Consider the following 17,590-nt stretch of genomic DNA (forward strand, 5'->3'; position numbering starts at 1 on the left):
AGGGGATGTTAGATAATGCCCCATCCCCGGCTGCCTGCAGTCCAGGATGCTCCGCGCAGGCACGAGCCAAGGATGAGCTCGTGGGGAAGGAAGGATGAGAGGAAAGCACACTCTGCCTTAACCCTGAATTTTTTCTTGCTGCAGCGGAAAAGCTGCACAGCCTCTGCATGCATAAGATGGTTTTTTCTTTCATCAGTAAATTTGCTTTTCCTATCCTCCCCTTTTTTTCTTTCTTTTTGTCTTTTTTTTAGTGACACAATAAAGGCAGGCTCTGGAAGTAGCCTTTATGGAGGCAGTACCTCTCCATCTTCTGTTAGAGGAGCAGGAGGCCCTAGTTTGCATTTACACCATGGTCTCTTCACACTGTCTCGGCAGGGGAAGGGACCTTGACCCATTCTGTCCCCCTTCCGGACCTCCCTGGGCCATGCAGGAGCAATATCAAAGCAGCCTGACTGACAATCAAAGCCGGGCCCCCCTCTGCTTAATATTTATCCTGCTCCCTGGATCTGCGCACTGCAGGCGTTAGGGTGACCAGGGGCACGCACCTCCAAAGTCAGTGAGACTTTTGCTGCTCAAAGGATGCAGGATCGAGCCCCTGCTGCCCCGCCACCGGGGCCAGCAATGCTTTTGCAGGGAGGATGATCCACCTGGGGGCTGGGGATCCACCTGCCCCTCTCCATCCCCTGCATCCCCATGAATGGCCCATGATGGGCAATCCCTTCTCCCCGTGTGACGAGGACACCCTCTCCAAAGAAGTGGTGGCCTCTTCTGTGGGCTGGATGACACAGGATTCAGCTCGCCAGAGCTGGCAGCTCCATCGCCTTTCCCATTTCCAAGGCTGGCAGTCCCTGCACCGCAGGGAAGAGCCTCGGACAGTGGGACAGGGATGGAGGAGAACTGGAGCAGGACTCTTCCACCCAGGGATAGCTAAAAACGGAACAAAACCAGAATGAAAATACTAATTTCGGTGCCTGGTCTGAAGTTCCTCTGCCAAAATCTGTTTTGCGCTGGAAGCGTGTGACAGCACCCTGCGGGCAGCCCACGGGAGGGCTCCTCCTGCACCCCCTCCTCCTGCCCAGAGGCCCCTTGTCCTCCTGCCACCCACCAGCCACGAGTTGGAGTCGCTCCCTGAACCACCGGAGCAGCAGCTTTATCCCCTGCTCCAGCATAAGGGGCTGGTTTTGCTGGGGACTGATCCCGGTCACCCAGAAAAGCACCGTCTCCCATGGGAGATTTCATCTCAGCGCTGCTCATGGCTTGGCAAAAAGTATGGATGGGGAGCTCAGCCGAAGGAGAGAGCTGTCAGGAGCTGGGATAACGAAGCAGGAAAGGGGGAATTAGTGACATTCCTCAGTTCCTCCAAACCCACAGGCACGGGGCTCACCGCCGGAGCAGCGCCACAGGGCTCAGACCCAAATCCCCGCTACCCAAAACCTGCTGGATATTCGCACAAATTAACCCTACGGAGATATTCCTCAGCTCCCCCTTCCAGCCAGAACATACGAGTGTTTCCTCTGCTTCCTTTTTTTTCGGCGAGCCCGGGTTGCAACCCCAAAACCCCACTCGGTGGAAACCCCGACCCACGGACAGCGATCTCTGGCCCCCGGCAGCCCCCCGTCTCCGGCATCATCCAGCCTCATCCCGCGCCGCACGCTCGAGAGCACAAGTGACGTGACCCCGGGGGAGGGCGGAGGGGGGGGTCCCCGCTTACCGCTTGCCATTCGCCGGCTGCCCAGCGGTGCGTGGGGCACTCGGGGAGGTGGCAGTCCCGCTGCGGAGGGGGACGGCCGGCTGGGTCACACTCTGCCTCCTCGTCTGCCTTCGGGGTGCCGCCGTAGCAGTGCACGGCGCGGCGCTGGACGCCCCGGCCGCAGGACACCGAACACTGGAGGAAGGGACAAAAGGTGAGTGGCGGTCCCTGTCGCAGCCCTCACGGTAAGTTCCCGGGGTTCGCCCTCAACAGCAGCGATAGCAATGCGCAAATGCCAGCGTTTAAACTTCCAGGTGACGGCTTTTCATTGCACAAGGGAAAAATTTCGCAAGGACGGAGCGGCCAGGCTGAAATCCCTGCTCCCCTGAAGCCAGCGGGAAGTTTTGCCATTGGCTTCAGCAGGGTCGGGATTTCCCGGACAGGATTTATATTGCAAAAAAAAACCCTCTGGAGAAAGCGGCATGGCTAAACCATCGCGACACGCCAGAGGCGGCAAGGCTCTGCCTATTACTTCTCAGGCACTCGGCTCCAAAAAGTAGTAGTTCCAAATATCTCAAATGACACAAGTGTCGCTGGAGCGGACTTTAATGAAAAGCCAACTTGAATTATATAGAAGAAAGTCTGTAGTGGTAGAGAGGTAAAGGCATGAGACAGCTGGGATTTCTTTCAGCACGCATCTAAACACGCACATGCACACAAGCCAGGGCGTTCTGTTAGTTTGTGAAAATAAATGTCTTTTTTAAATTAACTGCGATTCACATTTCCTTCGTTACGCTGTGGGCACATTTCTCCCCACTTCTAGGCACAGCAAGAAAAGCCTGAATTTTTCTGCTTCTCAGACATCTTCAAATTATTATCTACACTACAATACCTTTAACAGCTTGCTTTTTCCTTCGCACAACATCTCTTATTGTCGTGACTGCACACTGTAATATGTTTAGCAGTACTTAATGTCCCTCTGCTATGGATTTTTCCTTGCTAAATCTTAAAGCACACGATATAGATTTGGAATAAAACCACTTTGCCTTTATAGAAGGAAGCACGTAAAAATCAAAGGTATGCATTTAAAACACGGCTCTTAGGATTAGCCTTTTGCTGAGTCAACGATTAATATAAGCAATATTATTAATACATCAGGAACTAAGAAAACAAGTTTACAGCCCGTTATTGCAAGACGCATAAAAGCGAGCCGCCTTAAGGCAGGGAATTAGGCGGTGCCTAATGGGGAAGCAATTCCCTCTTTCGCAGAGTATTCCTCCGTAATGCTCCGTTTGCTTTACTATCCCAACGTCCCATAAAGCCACGAGGACCAAAGAAAAGCTGACTGTGAACATTTGCCTGGCTTCAGATATTTGTAAGAGGGTGGGGTGGGTTTTTTTTTTTTTTTGTCTGTGTGTGTAACTTTTGAAAGTAGCAGCGAGATTTCTGTCACTGGTGATGCCAATGTTTCCCATCTGCTGCGCTGACTCCCTGTGATTAATAGCGCTGTTTGTCCTACGCATTCCATAGGGGACAGTTAAACTGAATAACGGCAACAAACTTGGAGAAACATATACACCAGGATGCATACCATGCTCAAAAACGCCTTTTGGTTTGCATTTATCACCCACCTAAAAAGCCCATGCCCGGGAACGTTATGATAAGGGAGAGCGAGCCATGCCACGGCTCTTTCCCGGGGGGGCTGTGACACCCCACAGAGCGGGTTTGGGGAGGAGGCGGCTGGTCCCTGGCCATGCTGGACCACCTGGCAAAGCCGTCAACTCGTTTCACTGCATGCCGGGGGCGAAACCCACGTAAGCCCGCGAGGATAAACGCTGCATCCTGACAGAATCTGTGGGAGGACTCACAGTGGGGGAATAAATTCCCTCAGGATGCCAGGCCAGCGGTGCTGTGTCCTGGACCGTCCCTTGGAAGAGATTTGAACCCCCCACATATAAGCAAGCAAGCAAGCAAAGAGCTTTTCCTTGGGCTAATTACAAGAGTATAGGTAGAGGAGGCTCTTCCTAGCCAAATGGGCTTCCTACGTGCCCCCGGTGGCCACAGCGCGACGCAGCCATGGTACAGGAGAAAGGAACGCCAGCATGGCCCTGGCCGAGAAGACACAACTGCAGGTGAGCACAGCCCTGGGGTCAGAGGAGGGTGGTGTGGGGTGACCCGGGGCATCGCCGGAGCTCGGAGCCCTGCCGACGGGGGGACAACGCTGCGCCCGCTTGGGTGACGGTGGGGGAGTTGGGGCCACGGGAGTTTTCCCAGCAGAACGAGGCATCTCCTCCCGCTGCCCGCACGGCAGCGTCAATATCGCTGTGGCTCTGGCTGGATTGATGGCTGGCTTCAAAATAACACCACTACAGGGGCAAAAAAATAGGTGGGTTTTTACACCGTTTTCATCCTGGCTATTCTAATCCAGAACACTGCTCAGCCAGGCTGTGTCTACCCTAGGGAAATACAGCTGGCTGACACTGCCAGAAGATACTCAGTTTTGGGGCAGCCAACTTTTGCTATACTCATATATTCCCTTATGGGGTGCCACCAGCCAGGCAGCCTCTTTGTCCTTTCTATAGAGTCTATATATTTTCCAAGGAGTGCCTCCTTTCTCCACTGAGAAAGTCAACCGCCAAACTGCCGAGTGCCAGCTCGGCTACGGAGAAGCTCTGCCAGACGCTCTACCTGCGCTCTCAAACAAGGCTGGATTTCAGCCTGTAGCTGAAATACGTAAATACCAGACAGCGGAATAAATATTGGTATTTTTGCTAAGTGAAAGGTAAATGGCCATAATTGATAGTACTTAGGAGATGCAAACACGTTAAATCTGACATTTCAGTGCAGACACAAGCACATTTAAAACTTGGAGAAAAAGCCTTTTTTTCTTCCCTTCTGATTGTTACAGATATATTAAGAATGCTCCGCTGCAGGAAAGTGGGTTCATAACAACCTAGAAAAGAATTACCCGGCCTCTGAATACAAAACATCCAGAGAGAAAAAAACCTGGAAGCGGAACACCAGCTTAGCCAGCTGCTGGCTGGCATTCATTTTTAACTATTCTTGTATTTTTTAATCCTGATTTTTTTAATCACTCCTTTTCCCAAAAGGAAAAGAAAAAACCAAACACCTAAAGGCACATGCAACAGGTCCTGTGCATGTATGGGGACAGGGAGGATGTACTTTTATGGGAAAACCTTGCCTTATTTCTCACGCAGACTTTTGCTGGTTTACCCAGGACAAAAGGCAGCCAGCTCACAGCAGCTCAGCTTTGGGATTATCTTTTGGAGGCAATTAGACCTTCAGAAAGCTTTTTTTTTTTTTTTTTTTTTGATGGTATCTAAGTGCAAGCTGATCCTGGCTCCCTATTTTCAACAGCGTCACCGGTGATGGGGAAGGTGACACGGAGCTTCCGTGCCCATTTAGATCCTGACCTCTGGGTATTCAGCCTGCCGAACCGCTGCCTGTTTCACAGTCTTAATAAGAAGCTCAGCACCTAAATCCACCTCGATGAGAAGTTCAGCCCCTAAATCCACCTCGGCTCTGGGGCGTTCATTGTTGTCCCCACGCAAGATGCCGGCTGGCGGAGCCCGTACAGCATCACCAGGGGCTGCGGAGCTACCCCGCGTGCTGGAAATGCGCTGCCTATTCTTAGTCTTATCATTAGCATACAAATATTCCTTAATTGCCTAGTCACAAGAGATTACCTCAGGCCATAAATCACCTCATCCTCCTATTAACTTGGGCTTCTTTCTCCACTTGCATAAAATTAAGTCCATCCGTGTGGCGGAATGTTGGAAATTTTAACACACTTACTTTTATCAATTAACATTAGCGTATTTTAACGCAATCAACAGACCATTACATTATTATGTTTACAATTATTAGCTGTAAAAAATTGCTTTCAGGAGCAGTCACGTTAAATAAGGTGCAAATCGGATATGACAAGACTATCTAATGGCCTGGCGTCTCTTTTCAGTCTGGCTTCCTGTATGAAATTGAGGGTTCGGTCCTGCAGGTGACAAAGGTAACAATACTGATTTAATTTCCAATATGGGAGCAGCACTGTGCGTTTCACAGGGCTACCTGGGTGCTCCCAGCCATACCTTGGGCAAAGGGCTCAGACCTCGGTAACTGAGCCTCCACGGTGAATGCACATTTAGCCCTTTACACGCGTAATGGCAAATGCTGCTGTCCTATTAATTCAAAGGTAAGCATTAAAAAAAAAATACAACTCTGAAAGCAATCATAGAACATCGATGGGTTTATTGGTTTTTTTTAATAGTCGGCATTAAACAAGAGTGTGCTGTCCTAGTCCTAACATTTGCATGGGTGCCTGTAGCGATGTTAATGGTTTATTTTTCAGGGAACTCACATACAGTGAGAATCGGTGTTTTGTACCTTAATTTGGAAGACAGACCGCAAGAGAACATGATGTTTTACAAGCAACAGTTCATTTAGTCTGGGATTTTCAATAATTCTGCTGATTAGCACGCTAATGAGGTAGAGGGAAAAGCGAGGTTCGGAGATAAAAATGTGATGCAGCAGATTCAAGGTGATGACAAAGACATTATTTTCAGGAAAACAAGGATTCAAGCTATGCTTTCAGTAAAGAAGATGCTTAATAACTCCAAGCACTTTCACATTTCCAGCAGTCTCTGCTCTATGCATCAGCATCTGACTTTTTAATGAAGCAAAATTAACTGACGAGCTTGTTAAGAAACAAAAGGCAGTGAAAAGCATCTTTAATCAACAGCTCGGATTGTTCTTTAGGCTTTCCCGGGAAGCTGGGAATAAAATTAATTTCAGATTTCTCAAAGCTAGGGAAGATTTTGCTTGGGATGTGACATATTTAAATAATACCAATATTAAAAACATGAATAAATAGTAGATTCTCTTTAATATCATTTGCTAAGGAATTTGCTTTCAGTTAGATACTAAAAGCAAGTTGCCGTTGTTTTCAGCTGGTACGAATCAGTGCTGCTCCACTGCTATCCATTGAAGCTACACTGTTTGATGCCACCTGAGGTTCTGGCCCAAAAACTTTTACCCTTGAAAAATTCAAGAGGCCAGAAGCGATGGGAAAACCCAGCTTCTAACCAATCGGGTGGAGGAAAAATATCAAAGGGTGCAAAAGGGTACACAACGCGGCTCACCTGTCCCCAATCTCCTGCTTTCCACTTCGGACATCTGCCCCCTCTGCATTTCTTTTGCACATTGGGCTTAGCAAGGTGCTTGCAATAATCTTCTTCTATATGCCTCCCTTCCTTTGACAAACAGTACACATTGCGGTGCTTTTGGCCCCTTCCACAGGAGACAGAACACTGTAAATATAAAGTAACAACAGATCAGCTTTCACGCAGGGCCATCTACGCGGTTATACACGGGCCATGGCTACCCAGGGCATTTGCTTTTAACTGGACCAAAAAGCACGTCCCCAGGTCTCCGCCAGCCTACGCAAAGCCTGAGGGGGATACGGAAGGGCAGAATTTAATTGCTGGAAATGTTCCCATTCGCACTTAATATTGCATGATATTCTTGCTCAACGCGCACACCCCCCCCCCAACCCCAAATGCCAATATCAAAATAGAGAAAGCAGCTGACATTCAGCAGGGATAACAGGCTGGATTCCTGGCCTTGCTCCAGCGGTTTCAAAGGAGCAGAGTCATCTTACAGGGATCAAGGCAGGAGCCCTCACTATCTACTCAGGAGAACTTGAAAGGAACCGTTTCCATTTACCTTGGTACAAAGGGAAGTCAAATGTTGGTAAATCAGGAGAGTAAAGCGCGACATACGCCTTCACAGAGGGAAGTGACTGCACAAAGGACAAGGCAGCAGAGAAAAATGCAGTCTTTCCACGTCCTTGGTATTAAAGCCCATGTGTGTTTTGTTTTACCAGTGCAGACTGATTTACTTTTCTTTTTTTTTTTTTTAACTAAACAGACTGAAACCAGGACATGCTCATCCTTAAGATTTATGTATTTTGAAAACAACTCAGAAGGTGGCAAGAAGGCAGAGGCCGAAGAATCAAAGGAAAAAGCAAATCAGCAGGTAAGTTAGCTGTAAGCTTTGTAGTGAAGCAACTAATTTCAACCTCCCTCTGCAGGTTCACTGAACTTTTTCAAATGTGACCACTTCTGGCATGCAAACCCCAAGCAACTTCACTTTGATTTCAGATTAGTCTCCTCCGAAAGATTTAGGAATCAAAGGGCTCTGGAATCACGACAAGAATTTAATATGACAGTTTCGTGTAGAACAAGCCTCTTACTCAGCATGATGCACCCAGAGACTCGGCTTCAATTTCTTCATTACGTGTTATGCAAGTCATTACATGCTATGTCACAAGCATCCTGGTTTAATCCTTGAGCACGAACACACTGGTTCAACCATGTCTCACTACGAAATGCTCTGCTTTCTTTTCAGAATGCAGCAAACACGCGGAGATGAGGCTTCTCCCTTCATTTTGGAGCCGCTCCATCAGCATATTTCCAAAGACAGAAATTACAGCCCAAGCTCTTCCCAGTCTTCGAATACATTTGAAACCTAAAAACCTACAATTTATATATGTAGCAGCTCTGGAAGATCCATTAGAATAGAAATTGGCATATGCATTGACAGCTATGATTATTTTAAATTACAGCACTACTTCCAACTCCTTCAGCCCCTGTTGTGTGAAGAGGTACACAAAGAACCAGCGAGAGAGCAGTAACTTGCTCCGAAATGGAAAAGTTCAGACCAACGTGGAGAGAAATGGATGTAACTCATAAGATCAGATGTTGCTGCTTAAAAGCTTCTATAAGCAATGCCCTGAAAAAGGCTGTTTTCCTGCTGCAAGACCATTGCAAATTGACAAAAAGGTAGCCGGGGTCCCTTGCAATCAGCAGGACTTAAGGGCCATTAATGATGCTCCTCTGGAAGAGGTGGGAAGCCAGGAGAGCCTGCAGCATGGATGGCCACCTCTGAGTTTTCCCAGGAACGGCCGCCTCTGAGTTTTCCTGAGCCCAGCTCCAATTTCAAGATAGGCCAAAACCCCCAAAGAGCAACATTCAACCTTGCACCGAGAACCAGAAGAAATGCTGTCCCTTGTTCTAAGATGAGACTTTCACAAGTTACCCAGATTCATAAACTTCACTTTTTTTCTTTAGTATCAACAGAAAAAAGATTGAATTAACGTTATCCTATTTTTATAAGCCTTCGCATTTCATCAGAAGTTCGTTTTTTCATTCTTTCTACATCTCTCCCCAGGCAATGAATGTCAGCAGCAAGAAGGAAATGTCAAATCCTACCAAACCCAGTTGTAAAATTCTAATACCTTCATCCATTTGCTATCTTTGGATTAAACGGCAACACTGATGCTTCAGTAAAAATGCAAGTGCTCCTCGGTAAGCACCTTCCATGCTGGTTGATGCCACTTTACTGTGACAGCCAAAGCTAAAGAATAAATTCACACACTTGATAGGACTCTCTCTTCCCCCACATCGTGAGCCAGTACGGCCAAGTGCATCTTTTCTCTAATTTAAAAAAACCCAAACATTGGATCCGCTACTTATTCTAAAGGAAGAATAATCACATTGTGCAAGAACGAGAGGACATTTCTGGGGACCTGAAGTTGATTGATAAACATTTGATCTCACAAATAATGTGGTGCTAGTCATTTCCAAAATTGTTATCCCCCTTCTACAAATTGCTTAACTTTGGCGTGGAGCCCAATTCTGACATTGATCTCCCCATTCCATGATCAAACAACAAGACTGCATGCATACCTTGGTGCGCTCGGAGGCTGAGGCATAATTTGCCTAATTTCGTTAATACTTAAATGTAATTCCCAAGACGCTGGAATTAATCATTTCCATGTCTGTCTTTAATATAAATCAAAGTTAGGCAACTGAGCATTTTTAGATCTAAACCACCCATTTCTTTTCATGCGCACGTGAGTTGTGATCTCATTTGCACTGATAGAAAAGAGAGGTTGAATAATCTAATGCAACCAAGTATAGAGACTGAAAATGCCTTCGCAAAGAGTCTACTTCATAGCCGCCTTCTAATTCATCTCAGGTCTTTCCAACTTTCATTTAGCATGTAGGTTTTAAGCATATGTGAGCCACACGCAGAAAATAATTTAATAGTGGGCTTCATCTCAACGCCACGTGACTTCGGGAAGCAACACACCTAGCCAGTGCCATCAGCCTCATCATTTATTTTGGACCCTGGGGAAACTGCATTTCATTAGCAGGACTCTTCATCGCTGCAAACGCTGCCGCCCGCGTACAGTATCTATCAATAACAGTGCCATGGTGAGGTAAGCTTTGACCTTCTTTAAAACATTTGAATAGCACAGACAAAAATCACTCCTTTCATATTTCTCTTATTCTTCTCTCTATTTCTTTCCTATCCCCCACCCTGCTGTAGAAAATAATTCTGAGTACGGGGGATGGATGGGTGGCTCTCTGTGGAATAACAGCCTCGTTCAAGGCTCTTTGAAGTCAACAGAAAGATTTCTACTGGTTTTAATCGCCTCCGGATCCAGCCCTGAAAGTATAGCCAAGGTACTGTAATGACTTTTTTCGCTCACCAGCTTCCTGGAGGCGAGCCCGTGGTCAACCCGCCTCTGCCTCCTCTCAAGTGCTTGAAAACATTGCCCTGAAATGCTGTTTCCAGCCTGTGGTAGAGGCATGGAAACAAACAGCACCCCCAGGTGAACCTGGGAGGGTAGCCAGGCACGGAGGACGGTGCGAAAACAACACGTTGTGGTCTTTCTTGAAAAACCCGACATGATTGGGGCATATAAAATAGCAGAGAAGTACTATTTCAAAAATATAGCCATAGCCATTACACTAAAGACTCTAGTAAACCGTCCCCTTGTCATTATCTTTATTATCTCCTAAAACCACTGCAGTCACACCTGGTGCTTTACATAGAGAATAAGAACAAAAGGAATTTCCTAATAGTATTAGGATCAAAGCACTTGAGCACAGATTTAAGGGCATTATGTTCATTGCGTGATTAGTTTTGTTAACGTGCCAAGAACCGGGGATTGGTACGCTGCTGATTTTTTCAAATAAATACGCTGCCTAGTTTAAATAAATGCAAGAAAAAAAGTTTAAATAAATATGACAAAAATATTTCCATATCAACTGTTTCCAGAAAGGTCAGAACACGATGCAAAATCTCTCCCGCAACGCATCGCTCTGCTCCAGCGCAGTGGCAAGCTTGTGTTTTTGTTTCCACAGGAATTTGTTTTTTGTTTCAGAGTTCAGGAATGACGAAGATCATTCTGTTTTACCAAGTACGTGCAAATTGCTTTAAACTAACCCTTGCTGCATTTCCTCCTCCGACATTCTGGAAGGTGAGGGTATGTCTTGTTCGTTAAGACCTCTCTAACGCAGGAAAGCTGCTACTTGATTCACTGGGCTGGTAGCAGGTAAAAACCAGAATACGCACCCCAAAACTCTTAAAAATTTGTATAAAATTTCAGGCTGGTTGGACCCGAGTTCTGGCCCTCCTGCAGGAGACCGTGACCTGCTCTTCTGCAGTGGGAGCTGTGTCACAGCCCTGCCGCTGCCAGGCTGAGCTACGGGAGCAAGGTTGGTCTGGAACCAAAGGGACTCAACAGCCTTGGCCACAAATAAGCAAATCTTGGTGGAAAGAAAGAGGCAGCACAGAGCAGGCGAGAGCCACAGAGCGGCTCCGCTTCTCCTTAACTTTCTGCACCACACAGGCAGCTCAACACGGGTCAGAGAAGCAAACCACCAGCAAGAATCTGAGCACATTCTCCCCCAAAAGTGAAAAGTCTCAGAAAATGCTGTCAGACCACTTTTCCAGGCCCTCCGCGCATCAGCCGATTTGGGAGGTATTTGAGATAATGAATGCAAGCCGCGGTGATCACCAAATGAATTCCTAGAGATAGGCATGCTCCGATAGCTCACCAAGGGCAGGGCTGGGAAGAATTAGACTAAAAACGGCTTTATCAGATTCTGCCAGGAGTAACTTCTTGGAGGAAATTAAAATCAATCCTTGTAGGTTTAGATTTCCACACATTAAGGATTATATGGAAAGTAAGTGCTCCTAAGTAAGCCCTCATTCATCCTTTCCAACAATCTGAGCTGAAACATGTGCTAGATGAAATAAAACAGAAAAACAACGGAGCCCTCAATGCTTTGCACACCCTATCCATGAGGGACTGTGCTCCTGGCTGTCAGCAAACCTCTCCAGCTACAAGCAGAGCCCGACCATGCACCCTCATGGTTATATTTCAGCAGCCTATTAGTCTACATCAGCTCTTACTATAACTCACGATGCTGCTATCAGATGCTGATAACTTTGCAATCACAGCCCTGTGACTTCTGTACCTCTGAAGTCTCTCGAGCACAAAGGACATCAGAAGATGCACCACCAAGGAAAGCCTGGATGGCTCCTTATCAACTGAACCCTACTGGAAGTCTGAAAATGCCTGAACCTTTGTGTGTTATCCAGCAACAGAGGCTCTCTGCCATCCAAACTAACCCAATTAGCTTCACAACAGCAAGGTATTTTAGCAGGTAACTCCCTCAGCTTCAGCGAGACCAGCAACAGGCTTAGAACAAGGGTGCAGCTCCATGACATGGTTTCTCCAGTGGCTGTGGCACTTGAGGAGATGTTTAGGAAACATTTATTGCTGTTCTGAAACCCTGTTCTTCCACTGAACCGCTTTACCGTGGTCTCACCCCCAGCCGCATCGGCGCAGCGAGATGTCCATGCTCATGGGGTGGGAGCGGGGTATGCGTGGCAGGATGTGCCCAGACGGGCTTTCCTTTCCTTTCCTGCACAACTGTAAGACGGAGCCATACCTTCACACACACGGCTGCTGAGAGCACATGGTCGTGGTGGTTTTAGCCGGTACAAGGCCAGAAAATACATCTGACTGTTGTACATTAAAAAGGGAAGAGCGGTCTCTGCATTCAAGGCAGGGCAACTAGACCAGAGCCAAAACGCACCAAAGCACTGCTCTGCAGTTTGGAAGCCGCTTTAGAAATGCTTAATCCATGCTGACTCCCCAGAGTAATGGGAGGACTGAAAAAAGAGGACACGAACGTTAGGGATTTGGGAGCGTGTCATCCAAGTACGTTTGTGAGTACTGCCCAGAAATCCCCGTGGAAACATCCCGAGGAGTTTCTTGTGCACATCCTTGGTGTGCACAACAGCTGGCTTTGCCCCAGTGTCCCCAAGCAGCGCTCTTCACCCTGGGCACAGGCGAGAGGGGACACCCATGCTGTCTCCCACTGTCTCTGCCCTTCACTGGCTCTGAGCTCTGCGGCACAGCCTCAGTGTTTCCCAAATGATTATTTGCAAAAGGGAGAAATAAAACAACCCATTAAACCTCCACCTTCCCGCTGCCAAACCCAGACGCAGATGATGTCTCATAACAGCTTAAAAAAAAAAAAAAAAAAAAAAAAAAAAGAGGAATTTTTGAAAAAAAGGTACAACTCGTTGTGTTGCTGCAGCAGAGGGAAGAGACCGGTGGGTCTGGAGCCCGTTCCTGCAGCACCACAGACTGCCCCAGAGGGAAGGATGCTCTTGGGCTCTTTAACTGAGCCCTGAAGTCAAGACAATAGTTTCCCTGAGCTGGGAAACCTCACACGATATATAGGAGAAAAGCAGGTAACTGCAGCAGGAGAAGCAGCCACACATCTCCTCTTCTATGGTGTCCACCTAGTAAGTAGCACCTTCTCCCCCCTCTTTTCCCTGCCCCGTTGTTACATCCCATACAAAGACTTCACCAGGTACAGAAACCAGCAGGGCTGTGAACACACAAAGCCGCCTTAAAAGCTGTGTCCTTGCCCTGCTCCACGCTATTTAACTTCAACAACAAACAAGCAAAAGCCCCCAAATAGCCACTGCAGGTGCCTCCAGGGAAGGAGGCGTTAGATGGCATTTCCTCAAATCAGGAGGAGATGCGTGAGTTACCCAAGGACGCCAGTATAATGGGATGTGGAAGGCACTGATGAAGCATATTTTTCATGCTGCGGCACTTTTAAGAAAGTAGCAATTGAAGCAGCAAGCAGCCTCGGCTAACTGACACTTCATATTCTTAGTGAACAGTTGTATTGTGATGCTGTTTAGAAGTTCCATTCAAAAATAGGATTTCTCCGTGTCGGATGGAGTGAAACACAAAGTGAAGAGCTCACCAAGGAACATCAGCCCTATTTCACAGGTGTGCATCACACCGGGGGTTTGTAGGAGCACTGGGCCGCTTCTTCCTCCCCGGTTTTATAAAGAAAAATCTTGGCTTAATGCACTAGGGATCAAATAGTGTTTGTCAGCCTGCATGCGGTCTGGGCACCAGACAGCTTCTCATCCATCCTGCTGGCTCACTCATCTCCCCTGTGAGCTCGCAAAAATTAAAACATGACTAGAGCATGAAGTACCTTTGGAACAAGATTGACTACATCATTTTTCCTTAATGACCGCTCAAATCAGTCACCGGGAAAGTTAGAAACACAGTAAATGTCTCTGTGCTTAGTGTCCCTCATCATCACACGTCCTTGTTTCTAAACGCTGTAATCCCTAAGATCTGAGAAACAGCAAACACTGCAGTTTGGGGTACACAGCGGGAATAGGGAATGTGGGCAAAAATGCATGCAGACCTCCCAACGCCCCGCTCAGGGGTCTGCTTGAAGATGCTGAACTTCACAGCTCATCCCTGGCAGCGTGTTACTGCTCTAGGGTGTCTCCTGCGGTCTAACGCCTATTTCAATTACCGCACTCAAAGCCAGTGCTTTGGGAGACAAACGTTCCCAGCAACTGCCCTTTTATTTATTGCTTTATTTCTCCTGTGTGTGTGTGAGTGTGTGCGTATGAGGTCTGCGGACTTTGCCAAGCCAGCAGCCATGGGTGGGCCAACCATGACATGAAGACTGAAGCCAGTCCATCGCTGAAGAGCAGTCCCACCACTTGTTCAAGTCCAGGCCAGCTGTGCACGGCCTAGAAAAGGGCCATCTCATTGACCAAGCGTGTAAGAGGGGAGGCATAAAAAGGCAACTAGAGGCACACCAAATGCAGCCAAAGAGCCACTGTACTACTTTGGTTGGAGAAAGACAAGTATGTTACAGTAAGTCAGGACAGAAGCACGGGTTGGGCTATACATGGTAAGAAACATCAGTGAATAGTAATGGAGTTACCTGCTCCGACTGGGAAAGTGCACCGAGGAACTCGGGAAGAGATACAGCATCTGGGGATGGGGGGAAAAGATACAAGATACAACAGAATAACCTTCCCGAGTGCAACCAATGGTCCAGCTCACGTCTGTCCCGGCAGTAGCGGAGGCTATCGAAGGAAAGCAGAGACCGGCCCTTTTCTGCAGCTCATTACCCTGGCACTTCCCCAGCATTCAGGCACTGGATCAGGGAGCTTAGAGGGGATGCCCCTGCCCTGTCCTTTTACTTCTCCATCAGACTAAAGTTTTAACCACCAGGTCAGATCACAACGGGTGCAAAGACTAAGGGCCGCCTGCAAGGGAGTTTCAACAGTTGAGCATTAAGTTGTGGGAAATCAGTCCTGTGAGAGCTGATCCAGCAAAGCACTTCAGTGCAGGCTTAGTGTTAAGCACACAGAGCCGCGGGGTGGTCCCTCAGCTCCAGTGTAGCAGACAGGCATCAATTGTTGTTTTCCTGCTCATGGAGCATCAATACTAGCAAACAGGAGACAGCGGAAAGCTAGCAAAAGTATACCTGTATAGTTCTCCTTTAAGGGAAAACAGTAGTGGCAATGAAAGACGTTTGGCGATGATAGGCAAACAACAAAAATAAAGGAAAAATAAAAGGAAAATAAAAATTGGAGATTTTAGCGTAATAAGAGAGGAATAAAGTGATGCTTCTCTACCCGGCAGCTGGGTACCACTGGCTTCACCCACCTCTAACCAGCTTAGAGCCACCAGCTGTGGCTCTGAGCCTCGGTGGGGACAGTGGGCACTGAGCTGAGGGAAGAGCTGCAGGAACATCCATCACCGCTGCCCCAGCGGAGCTACAGGCTGAAACTCTTCAAAGGAAAATCCCAACTGCCTTTACCCTCTGGGACGAACTCAGAGAATGGCACAAAGGCAGAGAATAGGTGGATAGAAAGAAAGCTGGCATGGCTCTGCCCATCGCAGCTATCACCCAGGGACGTGCAGTTTTGTAGGGCGGCTGAAGCTGGGCACTGGCGGTGGGATGCTCTGGGCGGGTGACATACAGCAGGGGGTACAGGGAAGGGCTGAAAAGTGCCAGGTTTGCTTTTTTTTAAACAAAAGCAGAGAGGTCTGCACCATCAAAGGCCTTTTTCTGACTGGGAAACCAAAGCAGACAACTTGTTGCCTTTCATCAGCACACCAAACCAGCAGCCCCTGGAGTCAGTCGGTCTGACTGCTCCTAGAGGGGAGACAGCCAGGAGCCCAGGAGGGACAGCCGCCTTGGTGGGCCACCTACGCGTACAGTAAACAGCTCTGGGACAGAGACAGCTTCAGACAGATGGCTGGGGATATCCACAGGCTACCAAGCTCTCATTTTCGTCTGGATCAGCTTTATTCAATCTTCACTAAGGCATCTATTTCTACCTGTTTTTCTGAAGGCGCGCAAGCTACCCAGTGCATCCCTCTGCCTGGGTGGCTTCTGGGTGCTGGGACCATACGTGCAGCCTTCCTCTGCTGCGGCAACATCTGTCCTTCCCCAACAGGATCTCGGGGTAGGACCATTTTTTTTAGTTTTCTGATAATACCTGGCATTACAGACAAATACAGACTTGCTGTCGCAGTCTCAGAGCCTGAACCAGCATCATATGAATGAAGGACAGAAAAAGCAACATGAATCACTGAGTGACTGGAGAGTTCAGTGTGCCTATCACTTCACTGTCAAGGATGGCTTTGTTATTGCAAAAACACATGTAAAGAATCATACAGCAGCTCAGTAATGCTGCTGTCACAGCAAATTCATTTTCTGCGGAAAAGAGGAAGAGAACAGCAGAGTTACATACACTTGCAACCAAATCTGCCCCTGGTTATCACTTCTGCCTTAGCAAGAGCTGACATCCTGCCTGCTAAGAACATTATCAGAGCGACGACATGGCGAATATTGCTGTTGAACAGCCTGTTTTCAGCCAGCTTCACGGGGAGGGCATTTTACAAACAACACGTTGGGGCTTTGGCAGAATTAAATACAAATAACCTGAACTTTCCATTGACACCAATTTTAAGATTAAAATTCCTGAGCGCCAGCTCCCTGACAGGGATGTTGGCCAGACAGACCTCTCGCTTCCCACCGAGTCCAGAGCCCCTTCGCCGCTACCTACGTCCCTGCGTGCAGTCGAAGAGCCCTGCCGAAGCCATCAATGCCACCACAGCTCTGGCTAAGGGGAGACGGCAGCGTTGTCCTAACCCAAACCTGAATGCACGCCCACAGTAACGGAGTTTGAAGCTTAGCCAGCTAATAATATTGTAATTCTTTTACGCTAAGCTTCCAACTCTTCATCGTTAGATCAAAAGGCCCTCAAAGATGAAGATCACCAGCGTTTCTGCCTATTCGATAAAGCGCCGGGAAGCACACGCCGCCGTTTTGCAGGCATTAAGAGCTGCACAACCATTGCACGAGCAGCCAGAACTTTTGATAGCCAAGAGTGATGAGTACTTGACAAAGAAGATTACTTTTAAAATTATAATACTTTTTAGGAAACAAAAAAAAAAACCAAACCACAAACAAAAACCAAATCCAAACCCCCACCCATCCATTTTCCACAGGTCAAATCCAAACGATTACCGTCCCAGTGCAGTGAAGCCCAAAGGACTCACCTGACTGAACCAGGACACGGTGCTGTGAGATACAATTGTTTTACCTTATCTGTGCCCATTTCCTAACTTGGAAAGAACGAGAAGCCCACGATAAGCAAATTCCACAT

The 17,590-nt window shown here is 47.7% G+C and overlaps 1 protein-coding gene across 5 annotated transcripts in view; it reads right to left on the reverse strand.

The window, feature by feature from the left end:
* ADAMTS9 (ADAM metallopeptidase with thrombospondin type 1 motif 9) overlaps positions 1-17,590 on the reverse strand; it is an 87,387-nt gene that overhangs the window by 18,148 nt on the left and 51,649 nt on the right. For all 5 annotated transcript variants that reach the window (XR_008468683.1, XM_054216096.1, XM_054216095.1 and 2 more), the window contains 2 exons: positions 6,847-7,014; positions 1,712-1,885 (listed from right to left, as the gene is read on the reverse strand). Coding sequence is in view for 4 of the 5 variants with exons in the window: in XM_054216096.1 (XP_054072071.1) it covers positions 1,712-1,885; positions 6,847-7,014 (342 nt within the window). In the remaining variant the exon portion in view is untranslated. The remainder of the gene's footprint in view (positions 1-1,711; positions 1,886-6,846; positions 7,015-17,590) is intronic.

Source organism: Rissa tridactyla, chromosome 10 (genome assembly GCF_028500815.1).
Source record: "Rissa tridactyla isolate bRisTri1 chromosome 10, bRisTri1.patW.cur.20221130, whole genome shotgun sequence".
Classification (NCBI taxonomy): domain Eukaryota; kingdom Metazoa; phylum Chordata; class Aves; order Charadriiformes; family Laridae; genus Rissa; species Rissa tridactyla.